This window comes from Gymnoscopelus braueri (assembly GCF_963280865.1).
Source record: "Gymnoscopelus braueri genome assembly, chromosome: 21".
Taxonomy (NCBI): Eukaryota; Metazoa; Chordata; class Actinopteri; order Myctophiformes; family Myctophidae; genus Gymnoscopelus; species Gymnoscopelus braueri.
Window position 1 is genome coordinate 7,580,882 of NC_137623.1, and position 16,922 is coordinate 7,597,803.

Below are 16,922 nucleotides of genomic sequence, written 5' to 3' on the forward strand. Positions count from 1 at the left end.
GTGTGTGTGTGTGTGTGTGTGTGTGTGTGTCTGTGTGTGTGTTTACACACATACGTTATTAGCCTGCAGGCCGTAGCCTTGACGACCATGCAGTCTTATTCAAAGGTTAAAATGTCATTTAGATAGCATGTTATTTAGACAGATGCCAGGTTCATTTGTTGACCTGACATCCTATAGTTTCTATATGGTTTCAATGTACAGTTTATTTATTGATATTATAATGTTTAGACTGATGATAGGTTCTTAGTTTACCTACAGTATGATTACTGACACATTAACACTGTCTCTATGCATATAATGTATTACCTTGTGTTTACCTTGATTACTGTAAATCACTAAGGATTAAGAGCGTCTGATAAATGCCTACATTGTAAATCATAATATGTATGTTTTTGTCCTTTACTTTTGACGTACTGCTTTGTTTTTAACTTGTGCAGCACTTTGGCCGACTATACGGTTGTAAAAACATAAATACAATCTGATTCTATTTGATTCACAGTCCAAAGTGGAGAGAGAAAGAGGGGCTGAAAAGTAAAAGAGCATAGAGTTTAAAGGTAGGGTAAGTGATATACCTTTGTTAAAATAAGTGTTAAACAACTATATATTCTGATAGTTATCATTGCTATAGAGTGTTTGTTCAGTAACAGGAGTCTCACTGTCTCTTCAGCTCTTTAGTAAACGAAAAAAAAAAAAAGTTTGATCCAATCAGGAGAGAGAACTCATGCAGGATAAAGTGATGACACAAAGAAATGAGCAGACTAAATTGGTACTGGAACACAAGCTGTTAAATAGGTATTTCTGCCCTGATTCTGTTGAAAATGTGCAACAACCTGAACAATCACTCTATAGCAATGATTACTATCAGAATATAGTGCTTTAAAGGAGTAGTTATACTTATTTTCTATCAATCACACCATGAAGCCTTGAATTCATGGCGATTTTTTGTTTTGTGTCTCACTCCTAAGCCAATAATTTGATGACCGGCGGTCTCTCCGGTAGTCTCCTACCGGATAGGCCTACATTAGCATCTTTTTGCCCGTCATCAAATTATTGTCTCAGGAATGAGACAAAAACTGAAACATCTGCATTAATTCAAGTCTTCATGGTGTAATTGATAGAAAAAAAGTAATTGTTTGGGTGAACTACTCCTTTAACCTTTCAACAACAAAAACGTTTTGTTTTGAACAAAATATCACTTTTCTACCTTTAAAACACAGGAGTTACTGGGTTTCCATGACAACCCTGTTGCAGTAAAGCGGGTCTTGTTGTGGAGGAGGGCGGGTCTTCATCTTGTAGTAAATGTAGAATCCAACACTCACCATGAGCAGGAAGCACATTTCAGCCACTTGGAAGTAGAGATACACACCGTGATCTACACACAACACAACACAACACAACACAACACAACACAAGAGATACATTTTACACAATTATCATTATTATATGTTTATCTACATTTAGTATAGCCAATTATTTGTACTCCTTTTTTTGTCATTTGTTTGTTGTCACTGCTGTTGTTTCCTACTGGCTCACCTGCCAGTGAGGAGCCTCCACCGGGAGGACGTAGCACTTTCGTCCTACTCCTCCCATTCAACACCCCCCACCTGACAGGCTCCGCCCCAGCCCATAGGAGTACGTTCAACACAGATCCTCCTCTGCCGGGTTCCCTCCCTGAACACAGGCTAAATGTGTTCATATAGACGCTCTGCCTCAGTGGCGTCAGTTCAGCAAAAGCTAAGGTATGGCAAGGTTAGGGTTGCCAACTCCCAGAGATTAAAATAAGGGACACCTATCCTATTTTTTTTTATAATGTTTTTTTTCACCTGCCATACCTTGGCATATCCAATTGACGCCCCTGCTCGGCCTGCAAGCCAGATGCACCGCCATGGATTTGAACAACTAGACTCTGTGGTGGTGGGCAGGTTCTTTACCACTGTGCCACCTAGACTCTGTGGGGGTGGACAGGTTCTTTACCACTGTGCCACCTAGACTCTGTGGTGGTGGGCAGGTTCTTTACCACTGTGCCACCTAGACTCTGTGGGGGTGGACAGGTTCTTTACCACTGTGCCACCTAGACTCTGTGGGGGTGGGCAGGTACTTTACCACTGTGCCACCTAGACTCTGTGGTGGTGGACAGGTACTTTACCACTGTGCCACCTAGACTCTGTGGTGGTGGACAGGTACTTTACCACTGTGCCACCTAGACTCTGTGGTGGTGGACAGGTACTTTACCACTGTGACACCTAGACTCTGGACAGGTTCTTTACCACTGTGACACCTAGACTCTGTGGTGGTGGACAGGTACTTTACCACTGTGCCACCTAGACTCTGTGGTGGTGGACAGGTACTTTACCACTGTGACACCTAGACTCTGGACAGGTTCTTTACCACTGTGACACCTAGACTCTGGACAGGTTCTTTACCACTGTGACACCTAGACTCTGTGGTTGTCACGGTCCGCTCCTCGGGCCGTGGACTTTGACTTTATTATTTAGACCTGTATGCCCTTGTATGGTCATGGACACTTTAGGCCGGTTAGGCCGACTTTATTATTTAGACCTTGAATGCCCCTATAGGGTCGTGGACACTTTAGGCCGAAGTGCATACTGCATGTTCTGTATTCTGCTTATTGTATGTTCGGCATACTTCATGTTCTATCTGTATTGTTGTTACTCTGTTGCCTTTTGCCCTGATGTTGTCTACTCTTGTTTTGTAGTATTGTTTCCTGTCTGCCTTGTTATCGCTTCCTGTCTTGTCTCACCAGTATGCATTAGTCATGTTCCCCACCTGTGTCCTGTTGTGCCCCAGCCAATCCCTGTGCTGATTTGTCTAGTGTTCACCTGTGTCCTGTTAACCCTGTGTCTATATAGTCTCCCCTGTTTGTTCAGTTCCTTGTCAGGTCGTCGTTTGATGTTAGTGAATGTTTAGTGCTGTACATAGGCTGAAAGCCATCTGTATATTCCGTTCCTGTTTTGCCTTCCCCATTTTATGGGTTGCTTATTTTGGTTAATAAACCTCTGAACTTTGATCATTGCTGTCTGTCGTACTGCTTTTGGGTTCTTCGAAGTCATTCCTGACAGTGGTGGTGGACAGGTACTTTACCACTGAGCCACCGAGCGGACAGTTTTTAATCATTGATTGATATCTGTGTGTCATATGGTCTCCATGTGAACAACATGAAAGTCAAAACATCTTATAAACAATTCTCATGCTCTTATCGTCACTGCCGGGCAGAAACCAGCCATCTCCATTTTTCAACTTTAAAAATATAAATCAGTTCTATTGAACACCCTTTACGTCTGTGTGTGGGTTTTACAAATTTGAACCAATGAAAAGCATTAAAAAGCTCTTCTGACTAAACCTCCTAACTCCATTGGATCCTCAAACTGTCGTTCAAACCACCTAACTAACCACCTAATTAGAATGACCAAGTCAGACGGGGAAAAAAACGCCTCATTAATGGTCAAAAAACTCCTAACTCCACTTGAGCTGTATTTGGGTAAAGTGTCTGTTCTTTAAGCCACCATTAAGTCACCATACCAACTTTAATGAGGCAGTATTGTGTTGTTTTAAAAACATGTTTTTTTCATCTCCTGAAAAGTTTATATTTTGGACTCCTTACCCACACTGGAACTCTCACTGGTTGGGACAGAGGTGGTGGTGGGTGTCATAGAGGTGGTGGTAGGTGTCATACATTGGGTGTCATTATCAAACACCCACTGTGGAGGTATCTTTGTCCCGTTGGAGGAGGTGCAGCTGATGAATCTGAATCCTAATAGACAAACATGGAGGACAGATGTAAATATAAAATGGTGCATTTATTTAGTTAGGATGGTTAAATGCGGAGGAAGTTTTTCACCTACATGTGCAAATGCACTCTGACAAATACCAACAAGGGAACTAAATTATTAGGGCCCGAGCACTGCATAGTAGTAGCCTGGGTAAACCCCTCCCTCCAGAAAACTAATTTTCATTTGTTTTCAGGAAGGAGTCTGGCGTACAGGCCTGTATGGGGCGTTTCTCTTCAATCCCAATGCCATCTACAATTCCTATTGGCTGGGCTTTAAACAGCCATAACTCCAGTTCGCAGCAAGCTACTAAGTACACATTTGGTATGTGGACTTAGACCACCAATAGGGACGAGCTGTAATTTATTAAGCCCCGCCCCCTCTGTCTTCCTATTGGCTGGGCTTTAAACAGCCATAACTCCAGTTCGCAGCATGCTACCAAGTCCAAATGTGTTTTTTCGACCAAGACCACCAATAGGGATGAGCTGTAATTTATTAAGCCCTGCCCCCTCTGTCTTCCTATTGGCTGGGATTTAAATAGCCATAACTCCAGTTCCCAGCATGGTAAACCTACGAAACTTGCTAGGTGCATTAAGACGGGCTGTAATTGCTTAAGCTATGTAGCCTAACTTTTCAGCTGATTGCCATACAGACTTGTATTGTGGACAGAGCTGCGAGGGCCCGTGCATTGCTGCTTGCAGCTTTAAGTATTATTATTATTATTATTATTGTCTCCGCCGGAGGCGGAGAGTATGTTTTCGCTTCGTCCCGCCGTGTGTTCACCTCCCTCCTAGCCAAGCTAACATTGGTCAAGCTCCACGTGACACGTGTCAATATGTTGACACCAATGCCTTTGATTGGCTAGAGGGACGCATGACGAAATAAAATCCTATAAATAGGTGTGTCACTTCAAAAAGCCATAAGACAGGATCAATCAGTCTTGATTGGAACAGTACCTTCAAGTACAAATCACCCGTCCGTGCGTGTGTGTCCCTCTGAGAACACCTAACATTGGTCAAGCAAAGGCGCAGAAGGCCAAAGCTAAGAAAGCATACTCATCTAAAACAGTAACACAGAAGAGGACTATAGAGTTGAATTGATCCCACAACAAGGCCGAAGTCTTAATACTGTAACAATTGGCCACCTTGATCAAATACATTATGTAGCACTAGAGGAAACTGACATAGATCAAACACACCAACTGCTGAAACTGTTCAAGACAATGAAGATGAAGAAGACAGACAAGCATTTGAACAAACCAGTCAATTACGAGGACTCCCATATGACACATTGCTTCAAGAAGATTTATTTTTAGATGCAGACACTACATATTAGTCGCCCCTGCAGAACACCAAAAACCACGCGCATTCTACCAAGACGACCCGTTCTACCAAGACGACCCGTGCTATTAAAATAGCACGGGTCTGCTGGCGGAAACTTTTTTCTAGTTATTATTATTATTTTTATTATTATTATTATTATTATTATTCATTAATATCATGTTCATCAGCATCAGTTATAGTCATGTTCAGTCTCACCTGGACATGGTGAGATGAACTCATAAGCAGCATCACTGCTAAAGCTGTTCTTCACGTTGCAGGCCAGGACTCCAGATGTACCCAGAGTCAGAGTGATGTCCTGTGTGTCATGATGTCCAGAGAGGGTTTGTCCATCCAGAGTCCAGCTGTACTGGACACTGTCCCCTTCACAGGAGCAGGACACCCTCATCTGTCCTTGGGACAGACACTCATAGGACAGCTTAGGAGGAGACACTGGAGCTGGAGGACACACAGTTAAAACACAGTGGAAGACACAAGACGTTAGTTTGATTGATGAGACAATATCAAACTTACAATGTACCATAATGCAGTTACATTTATAGCAGATAATCATGTCCAGAGCAACTTAGTTTCACTATTTGTCACTAAGTCACTATTTGTAATTGTATTTCTGACATAGTGCTGCATTGATGCAATAGAATCACAGTTCTTCTAGTTTCTACTTTTACGGATATATTATCGGTAGTGTAAAAGTGTCCCTGAGCAAGACACTGAACCCCTAACTGGTCCTAAGTGCTGTAAAGGAGTAGTTCACCCAAACAACAAATTATTTATTATCAATTCCACACACCAAAAACCCTTGAATTATTATTATTATTATTATTATTTTTTTCAAAAAGGTTACAAAAAGGGGTTCCCGCCCAAAATGGGTTAATATCAGCCACTGCTCCTAATAGTTAGAATGGGTTAAATTCAGGCGACAAATTTCACCTATGTACAAATGTACTGTGACGAATACCAACGAGGAGACTAAATTATTATTAACTAGAAAATGTGCTCCTCGGAGCACAAGTCTCCGCCAGCAGACCCGTGCTATTTTAATCAAATGAAATCACTTACCCTATCTTTAACCATAGTTCTCTAGGAATGTTCTAATTCTTACTTAAAATAGAACATGTATCTACTGTATCTAATGAGAAATGGGTAAAAGATATATCTTCGTTTTTTGTCATTTAGGGATTCTTTGTCTCTGTTAAGTGTTCTTTCTCTCTGTTTCTTAGCTTTGGCCTTCTGCGCCTTTGCTTCTTCATCAGGTTTCAGATGATGATTTGCTTCTTCAGTTTGCGTAATGGGAGTTAGTTGCATTGTGTGATCTCAGCCTCTCCTGTCTAAGCTATTAATATATTTATATTACATATTGTGATGTCACGTGAAACTGACCAATGTTAGGTGTTTTCAGAGGGACACACACACGCACGGACGGGTGATTTGTACTGGAAGGTACTGTTCCAATCAAGACTGATTGATCCTGTCTTACCTCACTTCAAAAAGAAAAAAATGCTTTTTGAAGTGACACACCTATTTATAGGATTTTATTTCGTCATGCGTCCCTTTAGCCAATCAAAAGCATTGGTGTCAACATATTGTCAAGTGTCACGTGGAGCTTGACCAATGTTAGCTTGGCTAGGAGGGAGGTGAACACACAGCGGGACAAAGCGAAAACATACTCTCCGCCTCCGGCGGAGACAATAAAAATATTACTATCATCATTATTCATTAATGCCATGTTCATCAGCATCAGTTATAATCATGTTCAGTCTCACCTAGACAAGGTTTGTCCCGTTCAGCAACATCACTGCTAACACTGTTGCTAACGTCACAGACCAGGAGTCCAGATTTACCCAGAGTCAGTGTGATGTTCTGTGTGTCATGATGTCCAGAGAGGAGCTGCTTGTCTGTCAGGGTTTGTCCATCCAGAGTCCAGCTGTACTGGACACTGTCCCCTTCACAGGAGCAGGACGCCCTCATCTGTCCTTGGGACAGACACTCATAGGACAGCTTAGGAGGAGACACTGGAGCTGGAGGACACACAGTTAAAACACATTCATTTGAAAGTAGATGTAACAATGTCAGACTTACAATGTACCATAATGCAGTTTACATTTAGTATATGATCATGTCCAGAGCAACTGGACATGATCATATACTAAATGCATGAGAATAACTTTGTGGTATAAGTCACTATTTGTAATTGTATTTCTGACATATTAGTGCTTCATTGATGCATTTTATCCACAGTTCTTCTAGTTTCTACTTTTACAGGTAAAATATATGCATGTAATTAGGGGAAAAAAATATTATGGTATATTAATGTAGTGTTTATCATTTAGATTCATAGTAATTAATCAATGATAAAACAAACTATGATATGAAGATGTTCTCTCAGAGCTGAACATAATCATTTGTGTAATCAGTAAAGGTTTATAACAATGTTTTACTGAACTTCACTAAACTACTATAAACTAAACTTAACAACAACAGAAAGTTGATGTTGTCTCTAAGAGATACTGTAATATGTTGTTGTTGTCAATGATTATTGATTATTTTATATCAGTTCTTATTAGTAACACTTTACCTTGAACAGACAGATGGAGATGTTTAGTTTCAATGGCCTGTCCTGTTGATGAGTCAGTAATTAAAAGGACATAATGAGCTTCATCACTCCTTGTGATGTCACTCAGCTTAAATGTTCCACTACTGACATTAAAGGATGATCTGTGTCTGTATGTATCATCAGCCTTAAAGGTATTCTTTCTAAACTGGAATACGTGGTATTTTGCCTCTTTTGACCAGTCGTATTCACGTCCTGTCTCAATCTTCTCCACCAGTCGTAGATCAACGGTTCCTCCAACAGCTGCATAACATTGAGCTCCATTCTGTCTGGCATCACAGTGGGTCTCTATACCTGTATAGTATGAAATATAAGATAAATAAGTAACATCACAGTGGGTCTCTATACCTGTATAGTATGAAATATAAGATAAATAAGTAACATCACAGTGGGTCTCTATACCTGGATAGTATGAAATATAAGTTACATAACACATAAAAACATTAGGAACATCTATAATTTCTTATAGTCATAACTGATCGTCTAATAGCTATTACTTCCCAAGATGTATGTAACCACAGATGTATGTAACCACAGATGACTTAACACATAAGCTGCCATGGACGCAGATCTGCGTCCTATTAGATAAAACCGTGGGCTGCCAGAGTAATCTAGGACGCAGATCTGCGTCCTAATGTTTAATTTGGTTAATAGACGATCACGCTGTTTTATTTACATTCCGAGATCAGTTTCAGTTTCGCTTCCCAGTGTGTGTGTGTGTGTGTGTGTGTGTGTGTGTGTGTGTGTGTGTGTGTGTGTGTGTGTGTGTGTGTGTGTGTGTGTGTGTGTGTGTGTGTGTGTGTGTGTGTGTGTGTGTGTGTGTGTGTGTGTGTGTGTGTGTGTGTGTGTGTCTCATGACTGATTCATCCTGTATGTCATTGGTTCTCAAAGTGGGGTCCAGGGACCCCCAGGGGGTCGCCAGCTAAATGAGTTAATAACAAGACCAGGAGACATGGTTCTGCCAGACCCACACACCTACAAACCACTTTATAACTGAAGTTCATGATGTCATGAATAGTTCATGACGAAAGGGGACGTCACAAACTTTTTTTTGGCTGGGGCCGGAGGACAAATGACCCCTGCCCATGTATGGACGAAACAGATACAAAGCCTCATGTAAGCCCGACCCCTTGGGTCTGGCAATAATATAGCATCACAATCATTTTAACCACTTTAACCATATTCTATACTTTGGCTTTTCAGATATATCAGATATATGAGCTTGTAGATCTGCACATTTTTGAAAGATTGTGAACATTTTAGAAATTGTTTTAATATAGTGTATATATATTTTCAAGCGAACATTTTTAACTCAAATCTTTGGGGGTCCATGCAGCCAAATACATATCATTGTGGGGTCCTTGACATGAAACAGTGATATATATACATCTGTATGTCACTCAGCATGGATTCAGACCATGTGACTGCTTTACATCATCCATCAGCCACACACTGACTGTATCAACAGAAGATATTATTGATCAGAATTCATCACTTTGTACTGTATATAATCATGTGATTTAAAACACTTTGTACTGTATATAATCATGTGATTTAAAACACTTTGTACTGTATATAATCATGTGATTTAAAACACTTTGTACTGTATATAATCATGTGATTTAAAACACTTTGTACTGTATATAATCATGTGATTTAAAACACTTTGTACTGTATTTAATCATGTGATTTAAAACACTTTGTACTGTATATAATCATGTGATTTAAAACACTTTGTACTGTATTTAATCATGTGATTTAAAACACTTTGTACCAAATGGACCCTGAGTGTACACATGTAACCAAATGGACCCTGAGTGTATAAATATAACCAAATGGACCCTGAGTGTACAAATGTAACCAAATGGACCTTGAGTGTACACATGTAACCAAATGGACCCTGAGTGTACACATGTAACCAAATGGACCCTGAGTGTACACATGTAACCAAATGGACCCTGAGTGTATAAATGTAACCAAATGGACCCTGAGTGTACAAATGTAACCCAATGGACCCTGAGTGTACAAATGTAACCAAATGGACCCGAGTGTAAAACACCCTGGACAACGCTCCACACGTCCTAGACTCTTCTCTCTACTCTAAAACACCCTGGACAACGCTCCACACAACTCTTCTCTCTTCCATAAAACAAAAAGCATTGCTAGGATCCTGATGAGAGAGTGTTAATAGCAGCACATCACACCCATCCTCCTCTCACTGCACTGGCTCCCCATCTCCTCTCCTCCTCTCACTGGCTCCCCATCTCCTCTCCTCCTCTCACTGGCTCCCCATCTCCTCTCCTCCTCTCACTGGCTCCCCATCTCTCCCACCCCAAAAACAAGCTCTGCACCATGGGAAAAGTAATAAACATTTTTACTTAAGTAAAAGTATCAATTCTGCAATGTAGAAATACTCTGTTATAAGTAAAAGTCCAGAATTCAAAATATACTTGAGTAAAAGTACCGAAGTATTGATATCAATATACTTAAAGAACCAAAAGTAGAAAGTACTCATTGTGCAGAATGTCCCATTTCAAGGACAGGACAGGACAGCACTGATAGAGGAAGAGGAGGAGTTATTCTGGTAAAGACGCACAAACAGAGGAAGAAGAGGAGTGTAAAAACAGAAGCTGAGGTTAAGATGTCAGCACTAACTTTATCTGACATCTTTCATCTGTACCATGGTCAGGGCGGTGCAGACCCAATTGCCAGCTTTCTCGGATGCGCCCCCCCCCCCCCCCCCCCCCCCAGCGCGCATGAAATGTTTGTCCTTTTCTTTTTTTTTTTGCCTTCATAAAATATCAACAGCTACGTATAACAAAAGCACGCATGTCTCACCATTCCTCTAAACTGCAGCTCTGATGGTGGTTTATTTGTTAGCATTTTGTAGTGTGTGACTGACTGGTTTTACTTGCATTAGCTTAACTCTTCAACAATAGGGCAGACAGACAGTATCACAAGGTTAATCCACTCATTGCAACAGAGATGTGACTTGCAAACGACAAAGAAGTGATAGAATACCGATCGCGCAAGTGTCATCATTCATTTCAGAGTACTACACCACAAAAAAAAAAAAAAAAATTGTCAACACTTCTTTGCCGCCTCTCCAAACTGCCACTCCGGGCGGTCGCCTGGGTCGCCTATATGGACGCGTCCATATAGGCGACCATGTCCATGGTTATGTCTCTACACTGTCAAATGATTAGTGTTAACTCTACACATGTAACCAAATGGACCCTGAGTGTACAAATGTAACCAAATGGACCCTGAGTGTACAAATGGAACCAAATGGACCCTGAGTGTACAAATGTAACCAAATGGACCCTGAGTGTACAAATGGAACCAAATGGACCCTGAGTGTATAAATGTAACCAAATGGACCCTGAGTGTACACATGTAACCAAATGGACCCTGAGTGTATAAATGTAACCAAATGGACCCTGAGTGTACAAATGTAACCAAATGGACCCTGAGTGTACACATGTAACCAAATGGACCCTGAGTGTACAAATGCAACCAAATTGGACCCTGAGTGTATAAATGTAACCAAATGGACCCTGAGTGTACAAATGTAACCATATGGACCCTGAGTGTACAAATGTAACCAAATGGACCCTGAGTGTACAAATGCAACCAAATTGGACCCTGAGTGTATAAATGTAACCAAATGGACCCTGAGTGTACAAATGTAACCATATGGACCCTGAGTGTACAAATGTAACCAAATGGACCCGAGTGTAAAACACCCTGGACAACGCTCCACACGTCCTAGACTCTTCTCTCTACTCTAAAACACCCGGGACAACGCTCCACACGACTCTTCTCTCTTCCATAAAACAAAAAGCATTGCTAGGATCCTGATGAGAGAGTGTTAATAGCAGCACGTCACACCCATCCTCCTCTCACTGCACTGGCTCCCCATCTCCTCTCCTCCTCTCACTGGCTCCCCATCTCCTCTCCTCCTCTCACTGTCTCCCCATCTCTCCCACCCCAAAAACAAGCTCTGCACCATGGGCAACCAACCGGGCAGTGGTGGGAAAAGTAATAAACATTTTTACTTAAGTAAAAGTATCAATTCTGCAATGTAGAACTACTCTGTTATAAGTAAAAGTCCGGAATTCAAAATATACTTGAGTAAAAGTACCAAAGTATTGATATCAATATACTTAAAGAACCAAAAGTAGAAAGTACTCATTGTGCAGAATGTCCCATTTCAAGGACAGGACAGGACAGCACTGATAGAGGAAGAGGAGGAGTTATTCTGGTAAAGACGCACAAACAGAGGAAGAAGAGGAGTGTAAAAACAGAAGCTGAGGTTAAGATGTCAGCACTAACTTTATCTGACATCTTTCATCTGTACCATGGTCAGGGCGGTGCAGACCCAAATTGCCAGCTTTCTCGGATGCCCCCCCCCCCCCCCCCCAGCGCGCATGAAATGTTTGTCCTTTTCTTTTTTTTGCCTTCATAAAATATCAACAGCTACGTATAACAAAAGCACGCATGTCTCACCATTCCTCAAAACTGCAGCTCTGATGGTGGTTTATTTGGTAGCATTTTGTAGTGTGTGACTGACTGGTTTTACTTGCATTAGCTTAACTCTTCAACAATAGGGCAGACAGGCAGTATCACAAGGTTAATTCACTCATTTTAACAGAGATGTGACTTGCAAACGACAAAGAAGTGATAGAATACCGATCGCGCAAGTGTCATCATTCATTTCAGAGTACTACACCACAAAAAAAGAAAAAAATGTTTTGTCAACACTTCTTTGCCGCCTCTCCAAACTGCCACTCCGGGCGGTCGCCTGGGTCGCCTATATGGACGCGTCCATATAGGCGACCATGTCCATGGTTATGTCTCTACACTGTCAAATGATTAGTGTTAACTCTACACATGTAACCAAATGGACCCTGAGTGTACAAATGTAACCAAATGGACCCTGAGTGTACACATGTAACCAAATGGACCCTGAGTGTACACATGTAACCAAATGGACCCTGAGTGTACAAATGGAACCAAATGGACCCTGACTGTACAAATGTAACCAAATGGACCCTGAGTGTACAAATGGAACCAAATGGACCCTGAGTGTATAAATGTAACCAAATGGACCCTGAGTGTACACATGTAACCAAATGGACCCTGAGTGTATAAATGTAACCAAATGGACCCTGAGTGTACAAATGTAACCAAATGGACCCTGAGTGTACACATGTAACCAAATGGACCCTGAGTGTATAAATGTAACCAAATGGACCCTGAGTGTACAAATGTAACCAAATGGACCCTGAGTGTACAAATGCAACCAAATTGGACCCTGAGTGTATAAATGTAACCAAATGGACCCTGAGTGTACAAATGTAACCAAATGGACCCTGAGTGTACAAATGTAACCAAATGGACCCTGAGTGTACAAATGTAACCAAATGGACCCGAGTGTAAAACACCCTGGACAACGCTCCACACGTCCTAGACTCTTCTCTCTACTCTAAAACACCCTGGACTGGACAACGCTCCACACGACTCTTCTCTCTTCCATAAAACAAAAAGCATTGCTAGGATCCTGATGAGAGTGTGTTAATAGCAGCACATCACACCCATCCTCCTCTCACTGCACTGGCTCCCCATCTCCTCTCCTCCTCTCACTGGCTCCCCATCTCCTCTCCTCCTCTCACTGGCTCCCCATCTCCTCTCCTCCTCTCACTGGCTCCCCATCTCCTCTCCTCCTCTCACTGGCTCCCCATCTCCTCTCCTCCTCTCACTGGCTCCCCATCTCCTCTCCTCCTCTCACTGTCTCCCCATCTCTCCCACCCCAAAAACAAGCTCTGCACCATGGGCAACCAACCGGGCAGTGGTGGGAAAAGTAATAAACATTTTTACTTAAGTAAAAGTATCAATTCTGCAATGTAGAAATACTCTGTTATAAGTAAAAGTCCGGAATTCAAAATATACTTGAGTAAAAGTACCAAAGTATTGATATCAATATACTTAAAGAACCAAAAGTAGAAAGTACTCATTGTGCAGAATGTCCCATTTCAAGTTTTCAAATGTATTAAAAAAATCTTTTGAAAATAGCAGATCTACAAGCTCACAATGTGTCGTATCGCAACGCATTGTGAGCTTGTAGATCGCCATTTTAAAATGGCTGAAATATATATACAGTAGGCAATAAGATAAGCTTAAACTGGAAATGTCTCCGCCGCCTAAATAATAACGAGTCACAACCTGTGTGCGTCCTCAAGTCACATGGTGTCCATGTGGATCTGCTCAGAGGAGCTGAAGCGGCCCCTCCTCCCCGCCCGGGCTGGCAGTGAGTTAACACTTGCATGACGGCAGTAAGACCAACAGACCAACTTCAGATCAAAATGAATCCTCAATTCCATTGACCACTGCCTCGCCTCTGGGTTTCACAGGCTCTGACACCTTCTCACCCACACAGCAGGGATACCATTTTAAATATCGTTTCAATACCACTCACACCTCACATGTTGTCTAGTGCTACACTTCATGTGGTTTACAGGCAGAGAAATAATAATATAGGCTATAACTGGGAACGTGAATGGGAACGTGAATGGGAACGTGAATGGGAACCATGAGATCCGATATAATATCTTTATGACAAAAACTTAAAACAGCGAGATCGCTGTAGTGGTGAGCTTGAATTAGGCACATGAACAGGGTTTAGGAAATGGTTACATTTACACTCTTGAGTGAAACATGATAGCCTAAACATGATTCAGAGTAAATAATATGTAGGCCTACTTAAGTTACACAGATGAACTTTTCAAAAGTTAAATTTATGCCTGCTGTCTGAAGCCGGAGACAGAGACTCTCTGTCCCCAGACGCTATCTCTTTGAAGAGCACGTATGAAACAGCTGATCGCAAATAACCTCCATCAGTGGAATACAGGTATAGGGACTGAAATTGTAAATATTAATTACCAATATTTGGAATTGAGTTAAATTAATTTGCCTCAAATTCTGTTTTATTTTTGAGGTCTGGCCCTCGGCCCGTATTGCCCATATGCTTCCTAAACCGTGTTCATACACAAACTCAAAATGCATGTGACTTCATAACATTGTCAATGGAAAGTAAAAAAACATGCACTGTATTTTCTTTCATACGAAACAACTGATCACTGGGAAATGTGACTGATGAAAGCAAATCACATTTATCTGAATAAATGTGTCTCTTTTTCATAGAGTGAATGAAATTAAACAACTTTGTTGACATTAGATATAATAGTGAATATGAATATGATTAGTAGATTTAATAGTGAATATGAATATGATAAGTAGATATAATAGTGAATATGAATATGATTAGTAGATTTAATAGTGAATATGAATATGATTAGTAGATATAATAGTGAATATGATTAGCAGATATAATAGTGAATATGAATATGATTAGTAGATATAATAGTGAATATGATTAGTAGATATGATAGTGAATATGAATATGATTAGTAGATTATAATAGTGGATATGATTAGTAGATATAATAGTGAATATGAATACGATTAGTAGATTATAATAGTGGATATGATTAGTAGATATAATAGTGAATATGAATATTATTAGTAGATTATAATAGCGAATATATAATAGTGAATATGGTTAGTAGATATTATAGTGAATATATATAATGTGTTAAATTAAATAGTGAATAAAGCAGCTTCTCACCATGAGACAGTCCAACTGTCATCAGCAGTAGAACAAACACAGTCTCCATGTGTTCTGGATGGAGAGGAGAGGAGAGGAGAGGAGAGGAGAGGAGAGGAGAGGAGAGGAGAGGAGAGGAGAGCTGGTAAGAGGTCGTAGGTCAGATGGAGAGGCAGGTGGAGGTCGTAGGTCAGATAGAGAGGCAGGTGGAGGTCGTAGGTCAGATGGAGAGGAGGTGGAGGTCGTAGGTCAGATGGAGAGGAGGTGGAGGTCGTAGGTCAGAGGTGGATGTAGAGATGTGTCTCTGTGACTCTGAGAAGCTTCACATCAACTGATAGATTCAACATGAAGACATAAAACACACCCTCTCTTGTGTAATCATTACATTGCAACACAAGATTCTGACCAATAATAAAACATTTGGTGTTTGTTGGTCTGTTTAGAGGAAACAGGAAGTATAACCGCCTTTTATGAAGAAAAAAATAAGTGCTGTTTGGAGGGTTTTTCTGATGAAAAAAAAGAAGAGGTGGCAGAGGTGGTCACATGACTGACTGAAACACACTTCAGTATAACTCTGGAACTTACTGAATATTAAAAACCAAGTTTTAAACTAGTATATCAGGAAGTAATACATATTTGGCCAAAAAAAAAGTAATACAATAATAAAGATTGGGCAAAGGTATGGCATCGTATCACCTAAAATATATGTCTCTTCCTTTACCATCTTCCAGAGACGAGCCCCAGGTCTGTGTTTCTCCTCCCCACCTGTCAGCTCTGCTGTCTGGGTACGACTGCTGCTTTGAGTGCCTGGAGCTCACACTGCTGGACCACACCTCACTGTTTCATTGTGATATATTAATAGACCTTTAAGAAAATACAACTCCATGATTAATTAAGCATTATAAAATGTAATTATTACATAAGACTGTGTCAACTACATTCTCCTCTCTGCTGACTCCTGTTTCGTCTCCATCCTCTTCCTCCTTGACCTCTCCATCCTCAAGGTATATAAAAAGAAGCTACGGACATCTATGTCATTTCGCAGTTCTGCAGATTGGCTGGGAGCCAAACTGCAGCCGTGGAATACATTGGAGTTAATGAGAGCCAGGTAGACCAGCTTAGAACAAACACTATTTCTGAACGACTGCAACCTTTGTGAAATACTTGGCCCAGGAAAATAAAAGAAGACATATCACTTATTGTTTTCTGCTGTGTTGCTTTTCAATGTGTACTCTGTATACGTTTATTGAGCTATCTAAAGTTTCTTGTAAATATTGGTTGCTGTGGGTTGCATTTTTTGGGGGCTTAGTTGCTTATTTGGGCTTGCTTCACAATTTTAAATTAAATTTATTTTAGCCAGTGGTTCTCAAATATTTTCAAGCCATGAATCCCCAAATTAATATGTATTTGTCCCCCAACCCCCATCTGAAAATGTTTTGTGCCAGGGAGCCCCGTACAAGACTTGTGTCGTTAGAATGTTTCAAAAATCTTCCAAATATTCCACATTTTATTTCAAGA

The 16,922-nt window shown here is 40.9% G+C and overlaps 1 protein-coding gene across 1 annotated transcript; it reads right to left on the reverse strand.

The window, feature by feature from the left end:
* Nucleotides 1–1,023: 1,023 nt before the first annotated feature.
* LOC308076800 (uncharacterized protein) lies at nucleotides 1,024–15,705 on the reverse strand. Its single transcript, XM_080417282.1, has 6 exons — nucleotides 15,426–15,705; nucleotides 7,704–8,033; nucleotides 6,892–7,146; nucleotides 5,327–5,566; nucleotides 3,623–3,772; nucleotides 1,024–1,372 (listed from the first exon to the last, which is right to left on the reverse strand). Exons 1-6 carry the CDS (start codon nucleotides 15,472–15,474, stop codon nucleotides 1,221–1,223), a joined length of 1,176 nt encoding a protein of 391 aa, XP_080273408.1. The 5' UTR covers nucleotides 15,475–15,705; the 3' UTR covers nucleotides 1,024–1,220.
* Nucleotides 15,706–16,922: the final 1,217 nt, after the last annotated feature.

Excerpts from the sequence above, each read along its gene's own strand:
- LOC308076800 (XM_080417282.1), bottom strand. The coding sequence starts at position 15,474 with ATGGAGACTGTGTTTGTTCTACTGCTGATGACAGTTGGACTGTCTCAT. Across the intron at positions 8,034-15,425 it reads GACAGTTGGACTGTCTCATG|GTATAGAGACCCACTGTGAT; the intron begins GTGAGAAGCTGC and ends CATACTATACAG. Across the intron at positions 1,373-3,622 it reads CAGTGAGAGTTCCAGTGTGG|ATCACGGTGTGTATCTCTAC; the intron begins GTAAGGAGTCCA and ends TGTTGTGTGTAG.